Below are 26,981 nucleotides of genomic sequence, written 5' to 3'. Positions count from 1 at the left end.
TGTTTGTCCTCAAGCAAGAATACAAAATAATGTATGATAAGGACAAGGGTACGAGCAAAAATCATCCCTTCCAAATGCTATTTTCGTCAAGTAACTTTAAAGAAAAATGAATCAAATCCCGAAACAACATTGGCATATAGAAAATACAACAACGTGGATGAGATTTACATGACGGCGTAGCATGAATGACTTCACATGAACTTTTCGGCCCTTGCATGATCATTTTTACTTTGGATTCTCACGATTCACTCGTTACTCATTTATATGTGAAAGGATTATTGTGTGAGTAGCAATCACCTATCCTCGACTCATGAGAGTGTGCCCGCAACTTAATATGGTAGTTATTTCAAATCACAAGTCAAAAACAATCAAAATGCAAGCATATAAAAGAAGCCAATGGGTAAGAAGAAGGCAATTTGTAATGAGAAAGGGGAACATGCAAATTATGGTATGTGGATCTAAATCAAGCTTGCAACAACCAAGTGAAAGGATGCTCAATCTCAAAACTAAATCCAAAATTTCAATGCAAACCATAAGAATACTCTCCAAAAATTCATGAATAAACATGAGAGCTTCTTATTTCAACTTTTTTTTTCAATCCAATTCATGCTTCTCTTTTTTTTTTCATTTCTTTACTCATTTTTTTCTTTTAATCTCTTTCATTCTTTTTTCATTTCTCTTTTTTTTTTCTCAACTTCCTTTTCACTTTTTTCTTTTCTTTCATAAACAAATTCCGGAAAATAGCAATTCCGGCATAACCAAGCTCACAAAGACTCAAAATAAAGCATATCCCAAATGAGAACCCTAACACCAATGACATAGCTACTAGCTTAACAAGGTATGAAAGTTTAAAATGTAGCTAGATAAGATGTAAATATGTGCTATTGGGAAGTATGTCTGGTGGATAGAAGCTAAAGCTGACCATCTTTGGGTCCGTTGGGTTCATGCCATCTATATAAAACAGCAGGTGTGGCAAGATTATGTTCCTCCTTCTTCCTCTAGCTGGGCTTGGCGTAAGATTTGTTGGGTGAAGACTTTGTTGAAACCGTTCTTGTTTAATGAGCAATAGAGAGGAACTAATCCTCATTACAAAATTAAGTTAGGCTACTCTTGGTTGGTTGATAAGGGTACGCCTGTTGGGTGGCATCCCTGGGTGAGTAATAGGATGCTATTGCCAAAGCATTCTTTCTTCATCTGGTTAACTGCTCAGAATAGACTATTGACTCAGGACCGTCTGCTCAAAATGAAGATCATTCAGGAGAACAGGTGCTTTTTGTGCGGTGCTGAAGAGGAATGCATTGAGCATCTTTTCTTTGCTTGTATGTTTAGTAGGAAATGTCTGGCTTTGCTGAATACATGGTTGCAGGTGGACAACCCTCTGAACGCAGTGCTTACTGGTGGGTGCAGCTGAAGGTGAAGTCGTTACTGATAAAGCATATTATTGGAACTGCATTAGCAAGCATGATGTATCATATTTGGCATTGTAGGAATCAGAGTCGAGTTGATCAGTTTATTCCTAGGCCTGGGAGAGTTTTTCAAACTGTAAGAATTGACTTGTTAGCTAGAGTTAGAAGCAGAAATGATCTGATTAAGAGTAGTATAGCTAAAGGTTAGATTGATAATAGCTTAAGTCGCGTAATATGCTGAGGGTGTAACTCGTGTATGTGTATGTTGGAAAATTGGCATTAATATATAACTTACCTTTTCCCAAAAAAAAGATGTAAATATGTGTATAAAGGGGCTAGAATTAGGCAACAATGTCAATGTGAATGGCTTCAAATGCAAGCATATTATGAAAGTAATGCTCATAAGAGATGAAATAAAAACCATACTTGTGCATTATTGATATAACACACACCATAAGGAGACCTACACTCACCTAAGTGAAACTGAAAATGGATGAACCGGTCCAAGGAGGCTCTACCTTACCATCTTGTGGCTTGGCAAAAGTCAAGATCAAGCCTATTTGGTTCAAATTTCATCTTCCACCTACTATGTCAAGACATCTCCATGAATGCAAAATCCGTCAAAAGCGCGACTCATTAGCTTTAAAAAGCTACAATATGGGAAATGCAAAGAGGAAAGATATTATGCATAAGACAAAAGGGTAGACACAACAAACACTTTTCATGCAATTTTTCCTTTTTTTTCAAATTTTTAGTTTAGTAGATTTCGCATAACTAGACTCACTAAACCCCTCCCCCAAGCTAGAACAACACATTGTCCTCAATGTGTAAAACAAAGAAGGACACCCAATAAGGGGAGATGGGATGACACATGCGGAAATAAATAAAGGAAAGAAAGCATACAACCGCGTAGAAGTTCCCCCAAGCTAGCTTGAAAACAGGGTAAAGTCCAATCCAAGTAGCAAAGTACCTGCGAAAGACAAGCTACTACATACGAAAGCAAGCTAAATTTCTTATTGTCCTAACTATTACATCAAAACGGAATTGAAATTGCAATTGTCCAAAAACTATAAATTGTCTTAAAAAGCAGAAATAAAACAAGAATTTTCCTAATGAATCATCTTTTATCCTCTAAAAAGCATGTCAACGCCCTTAGAATTTGATCATATTCCTGCGCATGAGCAATACTTAAGCATATGTAAGTAATTGATAAGATATAAGAATGAAAGATCAAAGGCAATAAATGACTAATCTTATCAAAATTCCCATGAGAGATTTCAAATATAACCACCGTACTACTCCACTCGTCAGCAAGAGATGGAGCATCATACTTAAGACCATAAAATAAACCGTTAGTGCACAAATTATCGTCATAAATGGTCTCAAATTCGTGGTATGAAAACTCTAAGTGGTAGGACTCGTCAAAAATGGGGAGTGGATCCCACTTAACCTCTATGTGTGCATCACTAAGTCCTTCATCAACCTTAAAAAGGTCAACCACATCCTCTACAAAAGGATTTTCAAAGGGTTCAAATGACTAGGAAAAAATCTCATCATTTTCATCACAAACAGGCCCAACATCATCCATGGTGAGTGTCTCATCTACTACAAGGTCATTTTCTTCAACACGAGTCTCTAAATTTTCAATTGGGATGACATCAAAGGGAATTTTAAAAGAAAGAGTCGTACCATCGTCATTGTCATCCAATAATTCAAAATCATTAGATTGAAAAGACTCACATTGGGGAGGTAGAAAGGCAAAATGAGAAAAGATAGGCTCACGTGGTCTCGATTTCTCTTGAGAAAATTGTTCCAAACGAGCCTGTAACACTTTGAGCTCCCCTTGCATGCACCACACATTCTATTGGCGTGCTACCTCCCGCATTTGATATTGGCTAGCCATGAAATCAAAGAAATGGCAAATTTCTAACCCGATCATGTAGTAGACACTCTCATTACTCAAGTTTAGAGCCATTTCTCGGGTCTCAAAATCCATGTCATCAAGCACGAGATGAACCATGTAATCCCCATCAAGGACATGTCCAAGAGAGAGGAGACTATCGCAAAAATAGTAGAGCCGGGCAAGATAGTCATGAAAAGGCTCATCTTTGAGTTGGGGGACAAATCCGTCATTCATTATGAAAGGCCAAGATTTATTATCTACAAAATAGGCACTAAAACTACAAGGAACTCGTGAGAAGATCTCAAGGAACAAGTGTTCCCCGAGATAAAATAAAACAAGATAAAATTCAACAACTAAATAGCAAACAAAACCGTGCTCCCTGGCAACGGCGCCAAAATTTGATAGGATGTCGCAACCTAATCAAATATAAATACACTAGACACAAATGAATGCAGTAATAGGGGTCGAACACAAGAAGACGGGAGTTGCTATATGAGTTGTTGTAGGGTGAATTCTATCTAGGTCGGTTATCGATTGATTATATGATTGGGTTTGTAAACAATAACAATAAAGGAAGAGTCTAGGGAGGTCGGGTCACACATAAAAATTATGTAAATGCTCAAGTTAAACATAGGAGTTGATAAAATTGTTAATTGTTTAGGCTTAAAGACAACAACCTCTCGGCCTTATTGTCAACCATAGGTCGGGTCCTAAAGAACTCTCGTTATGACTAGGTCGTCCTACTAACACGTGTTTGGTCTAATTCAATTTCGTGCCTCTCGACTTATAAAAGTGAATTAACAAATTTAATCTAAGATAGTGATCATTTATCAAAGACTAACAATACAATGCAAACATGTGAAAGAAACAATGAAAGGATATTATAACATCCTAACTCAAAAATTGCAAAAACTATTTATGCATGGTTTCCCTTATTCCCTAGACAAATTTAACTAATCTTGCATAATGTAAATTACACTAATGACAAATGATAAATTGATCATAATTAGGAAATGGAAATGAAAAAGGAATAACAAAGTAGTACTAGAAATGAGATTACCTTTATAATGGAAAAAGAACTTGAATATAGAAGAACAAATACTTGAAATGGAAATTGCAAATGAACTTGAAATGTTTAAAGGAAATTACAATAAAGAAATGCTTAAGAAAAATCTAATCTAATCTAAACTAAGAACTAAAATGAGAGTATAAAAGTGGTGTAGAAAGTGTGTAAGAAGTGTATAAGAAGTGTGTTTGAGGTCCCGGATCAACACCCTTTATATAGAAGTGAAAGATGAAACATAAACATTCAAGAGGGAGGTAACCCCGATCGGGGCCACCCCACTCCGATCGGGGTTGTGGGTTTTCTCATTCTTCTCTTAAATCCGTCTTAACTTTTCACTTAATGTTGATGCGGAATCTGATGCTTGTTTCTTAATGCGTCCGTCTAAGGTATCTTAGGCATCCTTTGGCATCCAATACATGCATGTGGCTTGGGCTTTTATTTGGATTTCATTTGTTTTCATATCCACCAACTAAGATTGGTTTCCTTTTGCTTGGGTTTTCCAATTTCTTCCCAAAATGCCCCTATGCTTCCCGAAATACCTTTGCATGGTCAAGACTTGCTCTCATTAGCCTCGTGAACTTGGGTAATCGCTAATTTAATGAGAAAAAGCTATCAACGGCTTCATTTCCTACAAAATACAATGAGTACGAGCAAAAACACCTAAAACACGGAATTAGCTCATTAAATCACTAACATAGTGCAAATGACATATTAAATAGAGCTAAAATAGGGGGTTAAAATATATATAAAATGGACCTATCATATTTTATGAACAACTTGAAGTCGATTACGTTCTGTTCTCTGAGTGCCCTGAAGTACTTTCTGATTCTGACCAAACCAGTCGACTTGAACTAGAAAAAATTAATTACAAAAAGCATAACAAACTGGTTCGTGGTCAGATACTTAGTCATATGTCTAATCCGATTTTTGATCTCTTTATTAATAACAAATCGGGTAAGTCTATTTGGGAGACTTTGGAAAAGAAATATGGAGCGGATGATGCAGGAAAGAAAAAATATGTGGTTGAAAAGAGGATTAATTTCCAAATGGTGGAGGATCGTCCAATTATGGAACAAGTTCATGAGTATGAAAACCTGGTAGCTGATATTCTGGCAAAAGGAATGAAGATGTGTGAGGTGTTGCAGGCTAATGTGTTGATCGAAAGGCTGCCCAAATCTTTTGGATGGATACCGTAACCATCTCAAACATAAGAAGAAGGATTTAACTCTTGAGGAGCTCGTTGGTCATCTCAAAATTGAGGAGGCCAAAAAATTGCAGGAGAAGAAAAAATTATCTAATGATAGTTTTATTAAATATAACCTTGTTGAATCTTTTGTTTCTAAATTTGACAGGTCCAAAAGACATGGTGGGGGCGCTAAGAAATTCCAAAAGAAGCTGAATGCACCCAAAAAGAATGTCACTTTTAAGAAAACAAAAGACAACAAGTTTGAGAAGGGCAATGGTGGATGCTATATTTGTGGAAAACCTGGTCATATAGCCTATCAATGTAACCAGCCTGCTGATCTTAACGATAACTAGAAAAAACCGCAAGCAAATCTAACCGAGAACAATGAAATTATTGCCGCTATGATTACTGAAGTGAACTTGGTTGGAAGCAAGACGGAATGGGTAGTAGATAAGGGTGCTACTCGTCACTTCTGTGCTAATGTAATAACCAGAATAAATTATAAGATATATTTACGTTTATATATATAATAAAGGACTACTAGAGACTTTATAGACTATACTCGTATATTTTTCTGTCTAATAAAAACGGCTCCACTTTAGGAATCTACTGAAAATATAGGAGTCGAGACTCGTATTAATAATAAAGTGCAATTTTTCTCCGTACGTTGTAGATTATACTATTCTAGATAAGTGTAAAAAAAAGAGTAAATGGATTTTTTTTACGACTCTACGTAGGGAGTCTAGGTGTAGGATGGATGACTCATCTAAGTTGGTTGCTCATACTTATCTACACCTAAGAGGTAAAAGCAACGGGATTAGTCCGTCACAAGCAAGACGCTTTGAAAAGCAAATCACATGACTTTGGAAGGATTAAACAGAGTACATTTACACAACCAAAACAGTAGGAAAAAAAAACAAAGCGAGAGAGCTTGGGACGAGGGAATAAGCGTTGACTAAGCCGGGTTTTTCTTAAACTAAATGATTCTTACGTCGTATCCGTATCAACCTTTACTATAAGATATGATTTCGGGACCCTTCGTCGATATAATTAATTATTTTATCGCCTTATATAGTCGAAATAAAATTATATTGTTAGAGCTCGTTTATATTATTTCGTTCGTAAGTTTTGCGTTAAAACTGTTATGGAGTATGATGCTCGTATGAACTTTGGACGTCACCATGAAACTTATTTGTTTGCCCTTTTCAATTAGTCTAAATAAAAGCTAAACCCAATTTAGTTATCATATTTTTTTTTCCTTATCTAAGAGGGTTAGCGTAAATTTACGATCGCCGCTTTTGAGGAATTGTGTATATAATTAGCCAAACGAGTGTTTGATGTAGGCATTTTTTTTTTTTTTTGCAGCTGTAAAGAAAGGCAAGACCGACAAAGTTCTTAGTTGCTCATAGCTCCTTTTGCAAGGGCATGAGCAACCCTATTGAACCTACGTGACACAAACTTAAACGATAAACAATGAAAAAAAGGAAATAAAAGACGCATGTCTTAAATGACACCATCAATGAGATGGTGCTCCTTCTCCAGCACGGCAAGTTGAACCAGAAGTTGAAGACAATCCGAGTTGACCTCCAAATGAAGAATCCCTTGTGAAAAAGCCCACCTCAACACATCCCCTAGTCCCAAAGCTTCGGCTTGTAATCCAGATTCCGCACAAATCCTAACACTTCTGGACAACAATGAACTACCACCATCCCCATAGGCCACCCACCCAATAGCCGCATGTCCCACAGATTTCCATCCTGCATCCACCATAACCCGGATAACCTGGCACCCTCCCCATCCTCCTACCACAAAGAAAGGCCGCCCTTCTCGTAAATGACGTAAGTCATTTGCGCATGTTTCCACCTCCACGCCCCCCCCTTTCCTTCTTACCAGCCTCAAATGCCCTCAACGCCGTCTCCACCGAGCATGACCATAAGCCAAAGAACATTTGAGGATGAAAGTGATCCCCCTGAAACAGAATCCGATTCCGCACCAGCCACAGGCACCACAAGGTGGCCAAGAATTTAATGACCTTGACCTCCGCATACTCCATTTTTCTTAAGTAGGTTATCCAGTTAATGACCCAGTCCCCAATATTGATGTGAGCACCGCCTAGTGTCCGAATTCTGAGGTCAGAATAAGCCCAGACCCGACGAGCAATTTGACAATCACGAAACAGATGAGCACTTGTCTCAGCCAGACCCTCAGAGGCCAAACACAGCTTACAAGAGGAATCCACCACAATTTTTCTCCGTGCAAACTCAGCCCCCATCGGCAGTGAGTTAGTCAAAAGTCGCCACAAGAAAACCTTCCAATAACTCGGTCCCGGTAATTTCCAAAGAATTTTCTTGCAGAAAGACACCCCTGCCTCATTAATTCGATCTCGATCCTTAGTGGTACCATGGATCCTCATATAGTCCGCAAAAGCAACACCATAACCACTCTTTACTGAATAGAGCCCATTACTAGTGTGTTTCCAATACACCTTGTCTCGCACCTGCGACAAACAAAGAGGAATGGCCAAAATCTTATCCACCGACTCCGGCGTGAACAAAAAGCGGAGGAACCCCTTATCCCATGTCCCATCCAACAACCGTATATCCTTCACTTGCAGATCCTTTAAAAAGACGTTGTCAGGTAGCATGGCGTTTTCACTTGGTTCGGGCCTTTCACCATTCACCCAACAAGAATTCCACACCGAAAGGCTAGAATTAGTCCCCGGCTTCCAAGCAATATTATGCAAAATGAGCTCCATCCCATAACGAATTCCTCGTACACCCCAGAAGACATTATTTTGCCGTGTAGGAGCTACTCCCGCAAACCACCCCTCACGGCCAAACAATTTGGCTTTAAAGACCTTACAAAACAAGGATTCCTGATCCGAAATAATTCGCCACGCTTGCTTGGCCAGCAACGCTTGATTCAAGCACTCAATATTCCGCATCCCAAGTCCACCAGCACTCTTAGGTAAACTAATAAATCTTCTACTGCACCAATGAGTACTCCTTCCAGATTTGCATCCAGCCCACCAAAAATGTGCCAGCATTGAAGTAATCTTGCTAGTCACACTTACCGGTAATTTGAAAACCGATAGAAAGTAATTAGAAATATTTGATAGGACGGACGAAATCAAGGTTAGCCTACCCTCTGGTGATAGAAAAATCCCATTCCAAGAGGACACTCTCTTCGAAACCATCTCAATAAGCCCTGCAAAGATCTCTCGCTTCGAACCCTGAAATTCAGTGGGTAAACCCATATATTTTCCAATTCCCGTATTATGTCGAATATTAAGCACCTGTAAACATTCCCTGACATGGCTCAACTTTGTACTTGGACTAAACAAGACTCCTGACTTATTATCATTAATGTGTTGCCCTGAAGCTCTGCAATAAGCATCTAAGATACCCTTAAGGCTGAAAATTGACTTGTTGGAGTCTTGTAGAAAGAAGACAGCATCATCCGCAAAGGATAAATGTGCCAAAGGAGGTACATTACGGCATAACCTTATGCCGCGAAGAGCCCCCGCATTCTGTGCCTGAAGAACTTTCCCGGACAACACCTCCATACAAAGAATAAAAAGATAAGGAGATAAAGGATCTCCCTGCCGAAGTCCACAAGTTGGCTGAAAAGCTTCCAGAGGGGAACCATTAAGGAGAACCTCATAGGACACCGTGGAAACACAATTCATGATTAGCTGAACCAGATTTTCAGGGAAACCAAACCTCCTCAGGGTTATATCCAAAAATTGTCATCGCACTCTATCATAGGCCTTACTCATATCAGCTTTAAACGTGAATCTGCCAGACTGTCCATATTTGTGCCTATTAATGACATGAATGGCTTCATGAGCAAGAAGGATATTATCACTGATCAACCTACCCGGGAGGAAAGCATTCTGGAACTCCCCAACCAGAGACCTCATCACCCTAGCCATCCGGTTTGCAATGCACTTAGTGACAATCCTCATAAAGACGTTACAAAGACTAATAGGGCGATAGTCCTGGACCTGTTCCGGATTGTCCTCCTTAGGAATAAGGGTAATGAAAGTGCGATTAGCCTCTCTCAACACCCTCCCGGAGTTAAGCACCGAAAGAACGGCCTTAGCGATAGTCCGGTTTGATGTAGGCATGTTAAAAGGGAAAGTTAGTTAAACTTCGCTCAAGTCTGCCTTTGACATAAATATTGATTTTCTTGTTAAGGATTCAGAGTCCATCAGACCATCATTTTGAGATCCCAAATTAATAAACGTATGAAGTAATAGGATTCTACCATTAGTTTAACACTTTAAATTGAATTAGTTATGGAAACCATACGTAAATAGTCTTATGGGAGGGACATTGGTAGTGTTTCTATAAAGGGATCACATAATCTCATAGTCTGACATCCCTGAATTTGCTCTTACGCTAGATAAATGTTATAAAATTGTCTTCATGGATATTTATGATTATTGTGCCTAGAGTTTATATATTGTATAATTGTCCAATTGTAGCATTCGGGATACGATTATTGGTTTGAGATGACATTATTATATAACCTGTGTACACAGAAGAGGCGTTTGTTAGAAAAAGTGGAGCAATATTACCGTAAATAATATTACAACAATATACAAAAATATAAATGGCGTAAATAAAAGAACAATAATATAAAATAGAGTAGAGAAGAAAGATGTAGCCTGGGTCGAATCGCGCTAGGCGCTTTCCTAAGAGAGATAACGCCTCCACTGCACTGATTACCAAATAGTGCGTTCCTCTCCCAAGATACGACAACCCGTTGGACTCCTTCGGTAGCAGCAAGAGGAGCCCCCGAACCGACGATCGCCCGATGCTCAATAATAATATTATATGATAAAAATAACTTTTAAGAATATTATAATAATGATAATAATAAAATGTTCTTATCCTTTGCATTCGTCGACTCGCATGATTGCATGTAGCTTCAAAAGCCATATTTGCAGAAGAACAAAGATCCTCATATATATTGAATAATTGATAAGGTGGTCAAAACCAATTAAGGTGAATAAAGACCAAGATCACACCATTTTGTAAAGGTAATTATAAACCCAATATAAATGCAATATCCAAAACGGACAAATGTAATAATAGTGATACTAATCACTCATTAGATCACCCACATAAATGTGATTGACCACCATCATATAAAAACCATTAACTACGGAAATAAATGGAGGATAAATCATATTTATATATTATTAAAACTCATTAAATAATTCTTAAATCACAAATATTTTCCAACAATCCCCCACATGATTTAAGAATCAAAAACTTTAAAAAATCAATATAGTAATCAAAATAAATAAAATAAATATTTTTAGAAAATAATAATAATAATGAGCATGCAATACCGCATAATAGGTGTAGGTACCTTTCGGGTTTGAACCAACACTTAGTGTAAGTGAGCTTGCACTCGAAAGGACCATAGTAGTATAAATACTTTGAACTAGGTCCCTTAGATCAAGCTTGGACTCACCACACACACACGGTACGGGCAATCGATCATGTTCTATCAGTGGTGCGCGTTAATGGTCATGCGCAGGTATCTTGTATCATGAGTGCATCTAGGGAGTTGCCCACGTCCCATAGTAGCGACCACACTACGAACACTCACTAGGTGAATCCTCCAAGGGTAGGTGTGACATCCACCCCGCAAAAAATTATGCCTTCGGATTCATTAAGAGTCAATGCTCAACCTCAAACCGTCACAACCAAAAACAATGAGAGCACCTCATAAAACACAATACCAGTATACCACACTTCGCCATAGGAATGAGACGCAGACCAAAATAAAATATCCGCCAAACAAATGGTGCTCTCCTTAATTAGCCCACCCACAGCTTCGTTATTACCCGTTGAACTTCTTTCATGGGATCTCCAATCTATGAAGACGGGTTTCCACTGCGATGGCTATCATATGGGCAATAAGTCTCATTCCCCTCGACGATTCAATTCTCATAATAATTCAAGTACGTACTTGCCGGCCGGCTTTTTCATAAACGGATCCGTAATATCACTTTAATCATATTCAAATAAAGAACATCATCATGATGGAAAACCATGTGTCTCAAGAACCACGTCTCAAATATCAAATATCTCACTTTCGATCGATCTCATCAAACTTTTGTTTTTAGCTTTAGCTAAAATTCTTCCACCACATAATAATGGAATAGGAAGGATAGGATAGGCGGCTTGAATAATATAAGTATATAGAATATGTCTCGATAACTCTTCGATCATTTCTCTTCCAAGCTTGTGGTTTCCAATATAATATAATAATAATAATAATCCACAACGAAAATCTCCATGATACCGCGCACATCTCTATAAAAATAAATAGCAATGATACCAGACCTCCGCCATATAAAAATAAATAGCCATGATAAGAGTCCTCCGGCATATAAAGATAAATATAATATATAACAATGGCTACCTTTGGTCTCAAAAATAAATAACCATCTCGCTTTAACATACCCTTCAAGTAAAGAAGGAAAAAACAATTAGTGAGATATATTATTGTTAGAAACGATAGACATTAATATCGATGTATTGTATTATTCCAAAACTGCTTTGATTTACATATGCTATAGCCTATTTATACCCATTACATATATACGGAAACAAATCATATTTACAACATATTAGGCAATCATATTATTCATTGCCTTGTGGGAGGTTTGGTTAGCCGTTTGGAGGCTCGGGTAGCCGTTGCTAGAGGCACGGTGTAATACCCCCCTCAAGTTGGCGCGTGGAGGGACGAGATGCCTAACTTGGAGAGCAGCGTATCAAATGGTATTCGTCCAAGTGCCTTGGTAAAGATGTCGGCCAGTTGGGCCTTCGTGTGAACATAGCCTGGACGTAGCGTGCCTTTGATTATCTCATCGCGGACGAAGTGGCAGTCGATCTTAATGTGTTTGGTCCTTTCATGAAAGACGGGATTTCGAGCAATGTGCAAAGCAGACTGGTTATCGCAAAAGAGATCAATGGGTGTGTCATGCTTGATGGCGAGAAAGGTGAGAAGGCCTTTGAGCCATTTAAGTTCACAGACCGAGTAAGCAATGGCGCGGTATTCGGCTTCGGCGGACGACTTGGAGACAGTAGATTGTTTCTTAGTTTTCCAGGAGATTGGAGAGCCTCCTAGGAACACGATGTAGGCGGACAACGAACGACGACTTAATGGGCAACTCCCGTAATCGGCATCACAGTAGGCATGTAGTAATAGATTAGTGTCGCGTCGGAATAATAAGCCTTGTCCGGGCCGAGTTTTAATGTACCGAACGACCTCTAAAGCTGCTTGCCAATGATCAAGGCGTGGTGCGTGCATGAATTGAGCGAGGATATGGACGGAGTAGAGCAATTCGGGACGGGTAATTGTGAGGTAAACCAGTCGTCCTACCAATCGACGATAAGCTTGCGGGTCCTTGATCAATGGCGAGGTCGAGAGACTGAGTTGATGATTAGGGTCCATCGGTATTGTCGCGGGTTTCGAGCCAAGCAGTCCGGTTTCTTCGAGTATATCAAGAGCATATTTCCTTTGAGATATAAAGAGGCCGGTTTTATTTTGTGCTATTTCGAGGCCCAGGAAGTATTTAAGTTGACCCAAGTCTTTCATGTGGAAGCACTCACTCAAGTATTTTTTGAAATGCGAGATAGTAGATGAGTTATTCCCACAAATGACGAGATCATCGACATAGACCAATACGTGTAGTTCGGTATCGGGTTTCGTAATAGAGAACAAAGAGTGATCATAAGGGCACTGTTGAAACCCATAAGTTTTAAGTGCAGAGGCGAGTTTAGCATACCAACATCGCGGGGCCTGTCGGAGACCATAAAGGGATTTTTGTAAGTGGCATACTTTACCATTCGAAGCCGACGAGTACCCGGGTGGTGGTTTCATGTATACTTCTTCATTGAGATCGCCATGTAGGAAGGCGTTGTGGACGTCCATTTGGTGTAGGTCCTAACCCTTAGCAGCGGCTATAGCGAGTAGTGTGCGGACCGTGACCATTTTGACGGTTGGAGCAAAAGTTTTGTTGTAGTCGATGCCTTCCACCTGTCGATTTCCGAGTACCACGAGGCGGGCTTTATAGCGTTCGATGGACCCGTCAGCGTTATACTTTATTTTGTAAACCCATTTGGACCCGATGGCTTTCTTGTTCGGAGGAAGATCTTCGAGAGTCCAAGTATTATTTCGTTCGAGGGCATCGATTTCATGTTGCATAGCAACGCGCCATTCCTTTACCTGCATAGCTTCACGAAAAGTGCTAGGCTCGTGATTGTTAGTCACGGCCGCTAAAAAAAATTTGTGAGTAGATGAAAATTTATCATAGCTAATAAAATGTGAGATCGGGTATTTCGTACCTGAAGATGATGCTGGTGTATGGATGGCATGAGTCGATGGTCGTCGAGGAGGTTGGACAAAGCCGGATAAGCGAGAGTTTGGGAATTTGGCGCGCTGTCCTTTGCCCATAGTCGTTGGTTCAGGGATGTTTACGGTTGGGTCGTTGGCTTGGGTGGGCTCGGTGTGGTTTTGGGCATTGTGTTGGGTTGTGTCGGGCGTAGGGATGGCGGGTTCGGTGGATGGAGTGTCGTGAGAGGTGGAGGAAGGGGTCGTGGTATCGGGTTGTGGTTGCTCATGGGTTGGTGTTGGTTGATTGGGAGAGGTTTGGTTGATAGTTTGAGAGGATGGTAAGAGGAGTAGTGTTTCAACGTGGGTTGTGGTGTCATCGAGAAAGGAGTGAGAGTCGGGGGACGGGTCGTTGATGTGAAGATTTTGATATGGGAACTCATTTTCAACGAAGACAACATCGCGAGAGGAAAAGTATGTGCCCGTGTCTAGGTCGTATACTCGCCAGCCCTTTTTCCCAAAAGGATATCCGATGAAGACGCATTTCTTACTTCGAGGGGCAAATTTGTTATTTGTTCGGTTGATGTTTCGTGCGTAACAGAGACAACCGAATGTGCGCAAATGACCAATGGGTGGTGGTTTTTGAAAGAGAATTTCGTAAGGGGTTTTACCTTTATGTAAAGACGACGGGGTACGATTGATAAGGTATACGGCGGTTAGGACACACTCCCCCCAAAATGAGATCGGTAGACTTGCTTGAAATAAAAGGGCACGAGCGACATTCAAAATATGTCGATGTTTTCGTTCGACTCTCCCGTTTTGTTGAGGGGTGTCAACTTGGGAGGTTTGAAAGATAATTCCATGTTCAAAGAAAAAATCGTTTAAGGATGTGAATTCGGTGCCATTGTCGCTTCGTAATGTTTTAATTTTCTTATGAAATTGTCGCTCAACCATGGCGAAAAAATTTAATAAAAATTGTCGAGTATCACTTTTCTTTCGAAGTAAATAAACCCAGGTAGACCTGGAAAAATCGTCAACTATCGTTAAAAAATAGTGTGACCCACACGAAGCATTTGCAGAGTATGGGCCCCAATAAATCGCAATGTATCAAATCGAAAATACCGTCAGCAATACTTGAACTTAATGAAAAATGTTCACGAGTTTGTTTAGCTCGAAGACAAATGTCGCAATGAGAGCTAGAAAACTGAGTTTTAGAACTTTTATTAAAACCAGGAAGAAAATGTAAAGTAGAGGAAGAGGGGTGCCCCAACCTCCGATGCCAAAGCTCGATGTTGTTAGGGACGGTGACGGAATTCGCTTGAAGCATGCTTTGTCGAACCCCAGTCAAAAAATAGAGCCCATCGACTTGCTCACCCGCACCAATCACCATCTTCGAGGAACGGTCCTGTATAAGACAGAGTTTATGAGAGAATTGAATGGTGAGTGTGGTGTCAAGAAGTAAACTAGAGACCGATATCAAATTACATGTTAATTTTTCGGCAAAATAAACATCGCGTAAGACCAAACGGGCCGAGAATCGAATGTCGCCTATATGGGTGGCGATTGTCAAGTCACCATTAGGCAACCCAACAGACAAATGTTTAATAGGTCGTAAGTTAGTAAAAAACGAACGGCAACCCGACATGTGATGAGAGGCGCCGGTATCAATTATCCAAGAGGAAGAGGAGAAAACATTACCATTCAGACGGTCCATGGAAGAGGTCTTATGAGCCTGCCATAGTGTCGCTAACTCGTCGAGTTCGTTGGAATTTAAATTGTTGAGGTCGATTTTGTCGAGCTTGGCCGAGGAAGAGGAAGGAATACCGAGGGACTTACCCGACACCATATGAGCGCGGGGGGTAGCTGTCTGCATATTGTTCTTAAGTGCGGCATACTTTGCGCGGCCTTGGGTATCGGGAATTACCGTACGACTCATATCTTTCTCATTAATAACAATTCTGTCGCGGGGACGGTCTCCCCACCAGTCGGGAAACTCCCCCGTAACGCGGAAGCAAACCGGATATAGGTGACCATGACGACGACAAGCAATGCAGTATGGTCTATTTGGGTCATCATTATCAGGTTTCGTGGGCCTAGGGTGACGGGTCTGTGGTGTTCCAGAGGGTCGGGGATTGTGGGACATACGGGTGGCAAAAGCCATGGAGTCGGGGCGTGATTCGGGTTTGTTAGTCGAGAAGGAACGGACACTTTCTTCCTGAAGGAGTCTATTATAAACAAGATTAAGTGTAGGCAGGGGATTGATACCTAGCAATTGAGATCGAGCATTATCGAACCGCTCATCCAAACCCATTAAAAAATCACGCACCTTCTTGCGTTCACGCCAAGCATCGACAATGGAAACCCATGAGCAGGAACACGGGTTGCACGGACATGAAGGAACCGGGTCGGCTTCAAAGGACTCATCCCAGAGGGTGATAAGTCGACTATAGTATGCCATAATTGTTTCCGTAGGCCCTTGACGACAAGCGACCAAGTCTGCCTGCAAGCGATAAATACGAGCATCGTTGTTTTGGCAAAATCGAGAACGGATGTCGAGCCATACCTGTTTCGCTTCGGGTCGTTTCGAGATGGATCGTTTGATAGTCGAGTCAAGTGTGTTAAACAGCCATGCCGTCACGAGAGCGTTTTGCGACTGCCAAGATGCGTAGGTAGCATCTGTGGAAGCCGGTTTTGGAATCGTGCCGTCGAGGAATCCACTTTTGCCTTTGGCTAAGAGAGCAAGGAGGAAGTCTTGCGACCATTCCTCGTAGTTTTGACCATTGAACTCAGTGGTGGTAATCTTGAGGCCGGGGTTTTCGATATGAGCATAAGAATAGATCGTGTTTTTCGAAGGATCGATGATTTGGGAATTTTCGGAAGTGGCGGTGGTGTTCGTCATGGTATTTGGGTGTCGAGAGAAGAAAAGGAGGCGGTATTATTGTTGATTTCGAAAACCTAAGCAATTGATACCATGTTAGAAACGATAGACAATAATATCGATGTATTGTATTATTCCAAAACTGCTTTGATTTACATATGCTATAGCCTATTTATACCCATTACATATATACGGAAACAAATCATATTTACAACATATTAGGCAATCATATTATTCATTGCCTTGTGGGAGGTTTGGTTAGCCGTTTGGAGGCTCGGGTAGCCGTTGCTAGAGGCACGGTGTAATAAATTAGTGAGATATATTATAAACATCCAATAAATAATATATGTCCCAAATTCTATGTATGCTTTCACCATATTTAACTAGTACATGTGATAAAATCTCATGAGTATATGTCACCAATTCAATAGTGATCAAAAATCACACACCAAACCAAAACTCCAGATGTTATCAATACACCACATATCAAATCTAAATAAACATGGTGATAAGATTAATAAAAATATTGAAACAACCGTTAATCTTTATAACATTTACAAAGTACAATAACACTTATCAACACTCATTAAACTACGAAATTCCGATGCACCATATTTATGAGTATCGCAATATAAATTCTCACTTCCATGCATTAATCCACAATACATAAAACAATGACTTTGCACATTGTCATGGTATATTATCACATATAAAAGTATAGACATAGATAAACCGATTGACTAAGATATGTCTGTCACCTACTCATTCAGTCAAAATAATAGGAATAACCATTAAAAATGCACTTATCCGCCAAATTCTTTATAGCGAAAAATTCACATATAACAATACTCTCAACATATAATCGAGAGCCATATAAACAATCATCAACTCTTTAAAGTATATCATCTGTTTGGGCAAACGTAAACAATCCATAATATAATTCTCGTAATCAAAAAAAAAAAAAAATTATCACAAACATGAATATTTGCGTCCCATTCATCGAAAAACCGCTAAAATCAAAGATATTCATACAAATTTATTGATTGAAAATAACCCCCACATTTGTTAAGTCCATAGTATTAGTTAAATAGAAAAGAATGATCAACTACATGCTTACTACAAGATATGCATGCAAACAAATATATTTAGCTACTAGGCAAGACTAAAATCCTAACAATGTAATCGCAAAGCATAATAGGATGATATCTATATATCCCTTCAATAACATTATTAATAATTCACCAAACAAGTACAAAAACCGCATAAATTAAACCGAAGTGCTTGTTCCACAATATGAAAATGAACAAAGATGGATAGATTATCATCCAATTAACACTGAGCAATCTATACACATGAGTAATAGCGGCGAATAAAATATGGAATTATGGAAGATGCAATCTCAAGTAAAAACTAGAGTTACGTGTTTCATGCAATAATTTTACTCACACGTTTACTCGTATCCCAATTACTTTAACAATACGGTAGTCAACAAAATAAAACAAGCTCCGAGACCATGACTTAACTAATTACGAAAGCACATTATAATACTATTTACGGTAACAGTTTATCTCTCTTAGATTGTTAGAAAAAGTGGAGCAATATTACCGTAAATAATATTACAACAATATACAAAATATAAATGGCGTAAATAAAAGAACAATAATATAAAATAGAGTAGAGAAGAAAGATGTAGCCTGGGTCGAATCGCGCTAGGCGCTTTCCTAAGAGAGATAACGCCTCCACTGCACTGATTACCAAATAGTGTGTTCCTCTCCCAAGATACGACAACCCGTTGGACTCCTTCGGTAGCAGCAAGAGGAGCCCCCGAACCGAATATCGCCCGATGCTCAATAATAATATTATATGATAAAAATAACTTTTAAGAATATTATAATAATGATAATAATAAAATGTTCTTATCCTTTGCATTCGTCGACTCGCATGATTGCATGTAGCTTCAAAAGCCATATTCGCAGAAGAACAAAGATCCTCATATATATTGAATAATTGATAAGGTGGTCAAAACCAATTAAGGTGAATAAAGACCAAGATCACACCATTTTGTAAAGGTAATTATAAACCCAATATAAATGCAATATCCAAAACGGACAAATGTAATAATAGTGATACTAATCACTCATTAGATCACCCACATAAATGTGATTGACCACCATCATATAAAAACCATTAACTACGGAAATAAATGGAGGATAAATCATATTTATATATTATTAAAACTCATTAAATAATTCTTAAATCACAATATTTTCCAACGGCGTTGGCCCCAAGGGTGGTGGCTCCAGGAGCGTTGGTTTCACATATAAACTGAGGGGCGTTGGCTCCAGGAGCGTTGGCTCTATATATAAACTGAGGGGTGTTGGCCCATGGGAAATTATTCTTATCCTGTGTACATGGAGGTGGGTCTTAGACGCAGTTAGAGTTTTTACTCCGTAATGTTCTCTTTTCAGTAATGGTATACCGATATTAATATAATGTGGTTTTATATTATTATTATTAGAATAATAAAGGTATAATGTCTCTGGGTACCAGGCAGGTACTTAGTAAAATATTGAGTTGTGGTAAGTATCGTATCGGGTGATACGGTGATAAAAATTGTTATCTAATAAAGAAAAGGACATAAAGTCGGTGGAGGTAACCGGGGTTATACTGCCTGTGGTTGGCTGATCCTGTTATTTTATATTCTTTTCAGGTTTCTGTGCTGGGAATTAATAAGGGGTGAACATTGACTGAAAGAGGAAGTTTGTTAGATATGTAATGTATAAAAAGAACGTTTTTTTTTTTTCAGTACCTGTTGAAAGAATAAGATTGTTGTCATTTTGTAAGTAGCCTTGTATTTTATGTAGGGAAAATACGGCAGTAACGTCTTTGTAAAATATGTTTTCTTCTTAACGTTGTGTAAGTTTTCGCTACTTAATAAGATAATGATACTGTTTGTACACCCGTTCGTATTTATATTTGCTCTTTTAAAATCGGGACGTTACAGCTAACCGTGACATGTTCACATATTTTGAGGTAACTTCTGACCATGTTTACATGGATAATGAAAGTTCATCTGAGGCGCTTGGTAAGGGTCAAATCCTACTCAAACTTAATTCTGGTAAAACCTTAGCTTTGCAAAATGTATTGTTTGTGTCATCTTTGCGTAGAAACTTAATTTCTGGTTATTTACTTTATAAGGTTGGTATTAAGTTGGTGTTTGAAGGTGATAAGCTTGTTTTGACTCGCGATGGCCAGTTTGTAGGAAAGGGTTATTGTGCAATATATTTTATTATTGTTTGTTTGGTTCAGTGGTAAGAAGTATTTATTCTAACCTAGAGGTTGTGCGTTCGATTACTACAACTAACAATTTCTGTTTTTTTTTTCTTTTAATTATTTTCACCTATCATTGTACAAAATAGGCCTAATAAATAATTAAATACTCTCTCCCTAATATAACAAGTAGTTTTAGTATTGTAATTATAAAATTCTTGATAAATATGTCCATCATTATTAAAAAAAATTACCAAAAAGAATAATTTGTTTGGTATATAATAAATGATTTTTCCGTAGTCTAATTTTGCATCGGTTTGATAGCCTCGTATTAAAAAATCCTTTTAAAAAAGACATCCTTTAAGAAAGGCGTATGTGAAATATATGAAATTTTATTATATTAATATTGATTTCGCCGTCACGAACTAAAAGTCTTTCGATTTTGTAAAATTTCCGCACCCCCTTTATTCAAATCCTAGAGCCGCCACTAATTCTTGTGGTGGCCGGTTTGTTTATGTTAGACACCATTGTTGAGATGAATAATAATGCTTCTACTTCAGCTTCTATTGTTGAGTCTTTTGATCGTACACTATAAGAGCAACTCCAATGGTTGCATTTATGGACATGCTTGCAATTATTTTAAATATTCAAGCGGTATGCTCACCATTGGAGTATAGAAATACGTCCCTGCTTGTAAGCTACATGCTTGGAATAAATTAGTAATTAAGAAAAAAATAAAATAATTTAAATTATGATATTTATTTGTTATGTGGGCCCTTTTAAACCAGATTTGTTGTAGTTTACCATTGGAGTACGTTATAACTTAAAAACCGTGTTGCTTTAAAAAACGATGTGACAAGACAAACTACAAAATATTATAGCTTGCCATTGGAGTTGCTCTAACATGCATTTACAAAATATGGTCAGGACATATTATAAAGCCACTAATTGTGTGGAAAAAGGGGGTCTCAAACAATTTGGAAAATAATACTGGTGAAAATATTACCCGTTGTGATACAGAGTTACAAATACGAAGTATCTTTTTATGTCTAAACAAAAAATTTGCTTATGGAAGAAGTTTTTACATAAAATTCAGTTGGTCTCTCTTCAGATGGAATATTTTGTTGATCTGAAATAATAAGATGGAATTTTGTAATCATTTTATAATCAAATGTAATCACTATTGAAAAACAAGTTACCATAACCTATAATACTGGTTGTACCATTATTAAATTTGGCAAATTCTCATTTGTGACGGCGATATCCGTCACAAATTTGTGACGGGTACCGTTTCCTCTCACAAAATACCCATTGAGAGGTGAGTGGGAAGCACATGGGGGGTGCTCCACCTTGTCCCCTCTCCCCTGTTTGTGAGAGGCAGGGCCGGCCCATAGGACGTGCAATTCGGTTCATGGAACTGGGGCCCAAAGGGAAGAAGGGCCTCATAATATGTATTGTTTGACTGCAATTTATATCAAGATAATAGGAGTGGCATAGTGGTGTAGTATATTAGTTGCACGATTAGATGGACTACGAGGGTTCAATCCTCATTCAAAGCATTTTTTGATTAAATTTTTAACGGAACTATTATGTTCAAACTTCTGATTAAATTTTCAATGGACTTATAATGTTCAAAATTCTAAAAATTAAGTGCGTTGAGAATCGATCCCTGTCAAATATGCTTCGCAAAGGTTGTAATGTACTAATGTAGTATCACTAGACCACTAAAGATTTGATAGATATAAAGTGAAGTAAATGGTCTATAATTTGTACATTAGTCTAATATTAATACACTAATTATCATTTTAAATCATGTAGAGTATACCCTTTTAAATAAATTTTTAATGAAAAATGTGAGAATGACATATATAAAATAATGGAGGGAGTACAATAAATTTTTAATTGTAAAAGTATGCAATTGATAAAATTCAATGGTCGGTAAATATAAGATAATATATTATGTAACTTTTTTATAACCATAATATATGGGGCCTCTTAATAAAACTTGAACAGGGCCTCCAAATATCATTGGCCGCCCCTGGTGAGAGGTCACAAGCTTGTGACGGGATTAGCCCGTCACAAGCAAGACTAGCTGATTAAATTTAACCGTAAAATAATTACATATATCTTTTGAAATTTCAGATAAAAAGTAGCCGTCTGAAACAAGAATTTGCGCATAAAATTAGTTTCGTGAGTGGGTTATACTTTATATAGCATATGATATGCGGCCTATTGTACATAATACACGGGAGGTTCGAAAATCGAAAAGCATGATTATGGATTTAAGTGTATGCTAATGACTACTTACACTAATAATTAAGCTCACAAAGCGTCTTGCTTGTGACGGGCTAATCCCGTCACAAGCTGAAGACCTCTCACAAAAAGGGAGAGGAGACAAGGTGGGGCACCCCCCATGTACTTCCCCACTCATCTCTCATGGGTATTTTGTGAGAGGAAATGGTATCCGTCACAAGCTTGTGACGGATATCGCCGTCTTCAATGAGATTTTGTGTTAAGCTCATTAGTACGTCGGTATTAACGCCCAAAAGGAGCTTTTCTTTTCATATAATTCCTTCCAATTCATTTTCACATAATTCACAACACTTGCTTACGTCTATCAACGCATGCTTTGATTAAATCAATTCCTGGCCACACGGCCTTGAAAACGGTTTATTGATTGATTTACAAAATAAGAAGTCTCGTATATGTATTCAGTTTTTAAAGTAGGAAATTAGTTTCATCTATATAAGAAACTTCGATTAAAAACATATAAGAAGATTTATGTACGATGATGCAGCAGTAAAAAGAGGTGGTAAGAAACTTCTATATTTATTATTATAATAATAAGATTGTTGTATGTCTTTTAATGGTTTTATGAGATGCTTCATTTTGTCCCAATTATTTATTTGTCTTTTTTAATCTTTGTGAAGGATATTTTAATTAAAGATAAACAAATAATTGAAACGGATGGAGTGTAAATTAATAGATGCTTAATAGATAATGAGAGTTAATTACGTTAACAATGTAAATGTCGAAATAATAAAGAACTATAATATTCAAAAAGCTTATTTAGGAGCATGTGTAATAAATGGAAACTCTATATCAATTTAATTGTTTCAGTTTCTTCATACATGATGCTTAATATTTCACTCTAAAAATGACGGTGGTGAGATTTAAACCCTTGACCTTTCAGTCACATGACTCTGATACCATGTCAAGGAAATTGTTAACTGTATTATTGATAATTGTATTATTGATGATGTTGTTTGCCATTAGAATACATCGACATATATAATAAACCATAATACTCTAACCCCTAGACGGTTGCCGTCGTAACTCATAACTCGTAACCTAACCCTAATGATAGCCGGCCCTAATGTGCCTAATATCCTAATACCCTCCAGCAATCGTAAAGGCAGTACGTAATACGAACTTTACGATTGGAGAAATACAAAGAAAAATATAAAAAGAAAGCGTTGTTCATCTTCACTAAAGATCTCCATCTCCGCAAGGTTGGTAAACGAGTATAAGACTCGCTAGAAAATTTCCGAACAAGAACGTTAATTTTTTGGGACTTGTCGGAAGTATGAGTTAATTTGCAGGAACCCTAATCGAACCTGACAAAGATCAATAAAACGAAAGATTATCCGTTAATTTTAAGATCCGGAGAACGTTAAGCTTTTCGAACTCCAAATAAATCAATTTAGGTACCACCTTGAACAAATTTGAAGAATTTTAATTAAGATTTCACAATAGAAGAATCATGGTTTTGTTTCTTAAGGGGTCTTGAGGACATTTTATTTTGGGTAAAAGAAATTGGGAAAAACCCTTGAATAGTGGTACAGCATGCTCTTATGATCATTTCATGGATAAAAGATGGAAATAATCCATGAAAGCATATTTCATAAAAGCTGACGTACGTGCATCCAATTATACAGTAATTTTTTTTTTGAAAGGCGAATTCAGTACAGATTATCATAAAATCCTACCGGTGAGCGCCATGAATTTTCGCCCACCGGCAAGATGGCGGAAGCGATTTTAAGAGTCCTCTAAGGAAAGAGGCTCTGATATGTTAACTGTATTATTGATAACTGTATTATTGATGATGTTGTTTGCCATTAGAATACATCGATATATACAATAAACCACAATACTCTAAACCTTAGACGGTAGCCGTCGTAACTCATAACTCGTAACCTAACCCTAATGATAGGCGACCCTAATGGGCCTAACACTACTAGAAAAACGACATATTGGGGCGCTAAGTTTCAGACGCTCTTATAATAAAAAGCACTAACTTAGATTCAATAAGCCCAAAACTGAGGCGCTTTTAAAAAACGCCGCCCAACAACACCGCTATGATTATATTCTACGCGGGACTTGGAAAATCTAAGATCTCAATTTCCCCAAATAAAAAGGCAAAAGGAATTAAAAAAAAAGCTTCCCCTACTCTTCAAGACTTCGCCTCTTTCAACATTAAGGGTTATTCTTCCATTAATTGAAGGCTTTATACTGTAAGTTCTCATGATAAATTGGTTTCTCGTATGAGTTCTCATCGCTCTTTTTTTATATTTGTGTTGATTTTGAAGTTTAATTATGATCTTACTTTTATTTGTTCGTTTTCTATTCAAAATTTGAGGTTTCTCCAATTTTACACAAAGTTCATTCTTTATGTCTTCTTTTTGAGTGGACATCATTTCCGAACCCAGTTTAATCTCATATTCTTAAAGGTAAAGTAAGAATTTTCTTCAGGTGTTCTAATTAAATGGATATTTGATCTCAGATCTGTTTCAAGCAAATAGTTAGGGTTTCTTAGTTTTTGTTGATTTTAGTAGATATTGAAATTGGATTTGAATTAATTCAGAATTTTATGTTGTACACTAATTGATTCAGTTATAAATGTTATTGTTCTAGTCATTGTTCTACTCATACTACTGTTTTTGAGAATATTTTTGTCTTTGTTAATCGACCAAAATCATACTACTGACTTTGAGAACGTTATTGCTCTAGTCATACTAATGATTCAATTAGGGATTGTAAAAGATCACAACTTTTAGTACTCATATTATTCTTCTCCTCATCTCAATTGATATTTCCGTTGGTTTGGTGAAACTTAATAAATTGAATAACAACTACACACTTTGAGGCACAATCTGATTGTTCAAGTTATTGTTGATAGGTTGTGACTAAATTTCTAAGCGCTCTTTATATTTAGTTTGTGTTAAATCCAAATGATGAAAGTGTAGATAAGACATTAGTTAACTTAGTTTTTGATCTTACTGCAGCTTATGAAAATTAAAGTGCTCAACTTGTAGATTGTGACGATGAATCATTACAATCAGGTATGCTTGATATATCGCAAGCGTCAAGAAGTTTAGACTTAGTATATTTGTTTTTTCTGTAAAATTTTGTTTGCTCTTTTCTTACGTTATTAACTATTGTAGGGACATTTGATCGTGTTGAATATATATGAGGACTTCAATCCAGAAGCGACATTCGACATCAGGTGAGTCAGGTTAATGTATATAATAACTTCCATAGTTTTATATGCTCACTAGGTATCTTATATGCTGATATGAAGTGTGAATTTTGTTTATTTTTATACTAAAATTTGTTGTTATTGGTTAGCTTTTAGAAACATTTGCCAATCTGTTAGATTTTACATACTGGACTGATCAATGTACCATTGCTAAAACTTTTGGGTGATTTCCTAGTTCCACAGTAGATAATTGATATTGTTAATAATTTCATCTTTTTCAGCTTTATTTGTTGTAAATAATCTAGATGTAATTTTATTCTTTTCCGATTACAGTTTTGTATATTTCTACATTATGGAGCGTAAGTTGACATCAATCAACTCTCTTTGAGTTAATGCATTCTACTTTTGTGGTACAGGTGGTTGTTTCAGGCATAAACCTAACATAGAAGATGGCAATGATGTTCCTCACTCCTTGTTGCATCCTGAGTACATGGCCTGACAATAATCATTTCATGCTTTCCCATTTAGTACTTAAGTTGTTCTTTTTCTTGTACAAGATATGTACGGTCTTGGATTGCTATCCGTATTTGACATTGTAATGAGTTTGAAATTTTGTATCAAAAAATTGTGAAGATATGTACAAAATATTAATAAGAAAGTTGTTTATTTGAAATATGTATTATGCGTATCATATTTTAATACTCTTGGTAAAAATGTGGTCTTTTAGCAATCTCAAAAGCTACTACAAGGTTTGAAATATATCTAGCACAACTAGCGCGATGCTTTTAGAAAGCATTGCTAGGCTTTCGCAACGCTACAAAGCGCTGTAATTTCACTCCTATAGCGCCTCAAACATTGCGGCGCTTTTAATTGATCTATACCGACGCTAATAAAAAGCGCCGTAATAGGGGGTAGCGGCATAGGCAAACGCAACGCTTTTTATAGCGTCGGTAAAACCCATTGCGACGCTATTTAGCGTCAGGACAAACAAATTAAAGCGCCGCAAGAGCACTTTTTTGTAGTAGTGTAATATCCTAATAAAACCATCTCAACCAAAAGTTTAAGTTAATGGTTGTAGTCTCAAGATCCGTTTTATACTTTTGACAATTTTCATATTGAAATTTCAGTCGTCAGCAATAAACTAACAATGAAATTATACAAAAATATGATGGCACTATTCTCATTTATGATGGTACTATTCCGTCACAAGCTTCTAACCTCTTACAAAAAATAAGTAGGTGAACAAGTTGAAGGACAAGTGCAAGGGATGTTGTGAGAGGCCGCAAGCTTGTGATCGTCCCAAACAAGACATCCTGAAAAAACATTTAAATAACCAAATGATCTAATAAGAAAAGTTCAAGATTCAAGAGTAAAGAGTAAAGACAAAAAAAACCATGCATGAGTAACTTCTACAATTAGGCCCTGTTCTTTTGGA

General features: G+C 37.6%; 1 protein-coding gene across 1 annotated transcript; it reads right to left on the bottom strand.

Annotated features, from left to right (window-relative positions):
- Window positions 1–13,532: 13,532 nt before the first annotated feature.
- Window positions 13,533–16,818, bottom strand: LOC141649724 (uncharacterized). The gene is made up of 2 exons (XM_074458406.1): window positions 15,042–16,818; window positions 13,533–13,864 (listed from the first exon to the last, which is right to left on the bottom strand). The coding sequence occupies exons 1-2, from the start codon at window positions 16,816–16,818 to the stop codon at window positions 13,533–13,535; spliced, it is 2,109 nt and encodes a 702-aa protein (XP_074314507.1).
- Window positions 16,819–26,981: the final 10,163 nt, after the last annotated feature.

The sequence above is a fragment of the Silene latifolia genome, chromosome 3 (genome assembly GCF_048544455.1).
Source record: "Silene latifolia isolate original U9 population chromosome 3, ASM4854445v1, whole genome shotgun sequence".
NCBI lineage: Eukaryota > Viridiplantae > Streptophyta > Magnoliopsida > Caryophyllales > Caryophyllaceae > Silene > Silene latifolia.
This window is presented reverse-complemented; position numbering and strand designations above follow the sequence as displayed.

Excerpts from the sequence above, each read along its gene's own strand:
- LOC141649724 (XM_074458406.1), bottom strand. The coding sequence starts at position 16,818 with ATGACGAACACCACCGCCACTTCCGAAAATTCCCAAATCATCGATCCT. Across the intron at positions 13,865-15,041 it reads AAGTTCAAGTATTGCTGACG|CGGCCGTGACTAACAATCAC; the intron begins GTATTTTCGATT and ends AATTTTTTTTAG.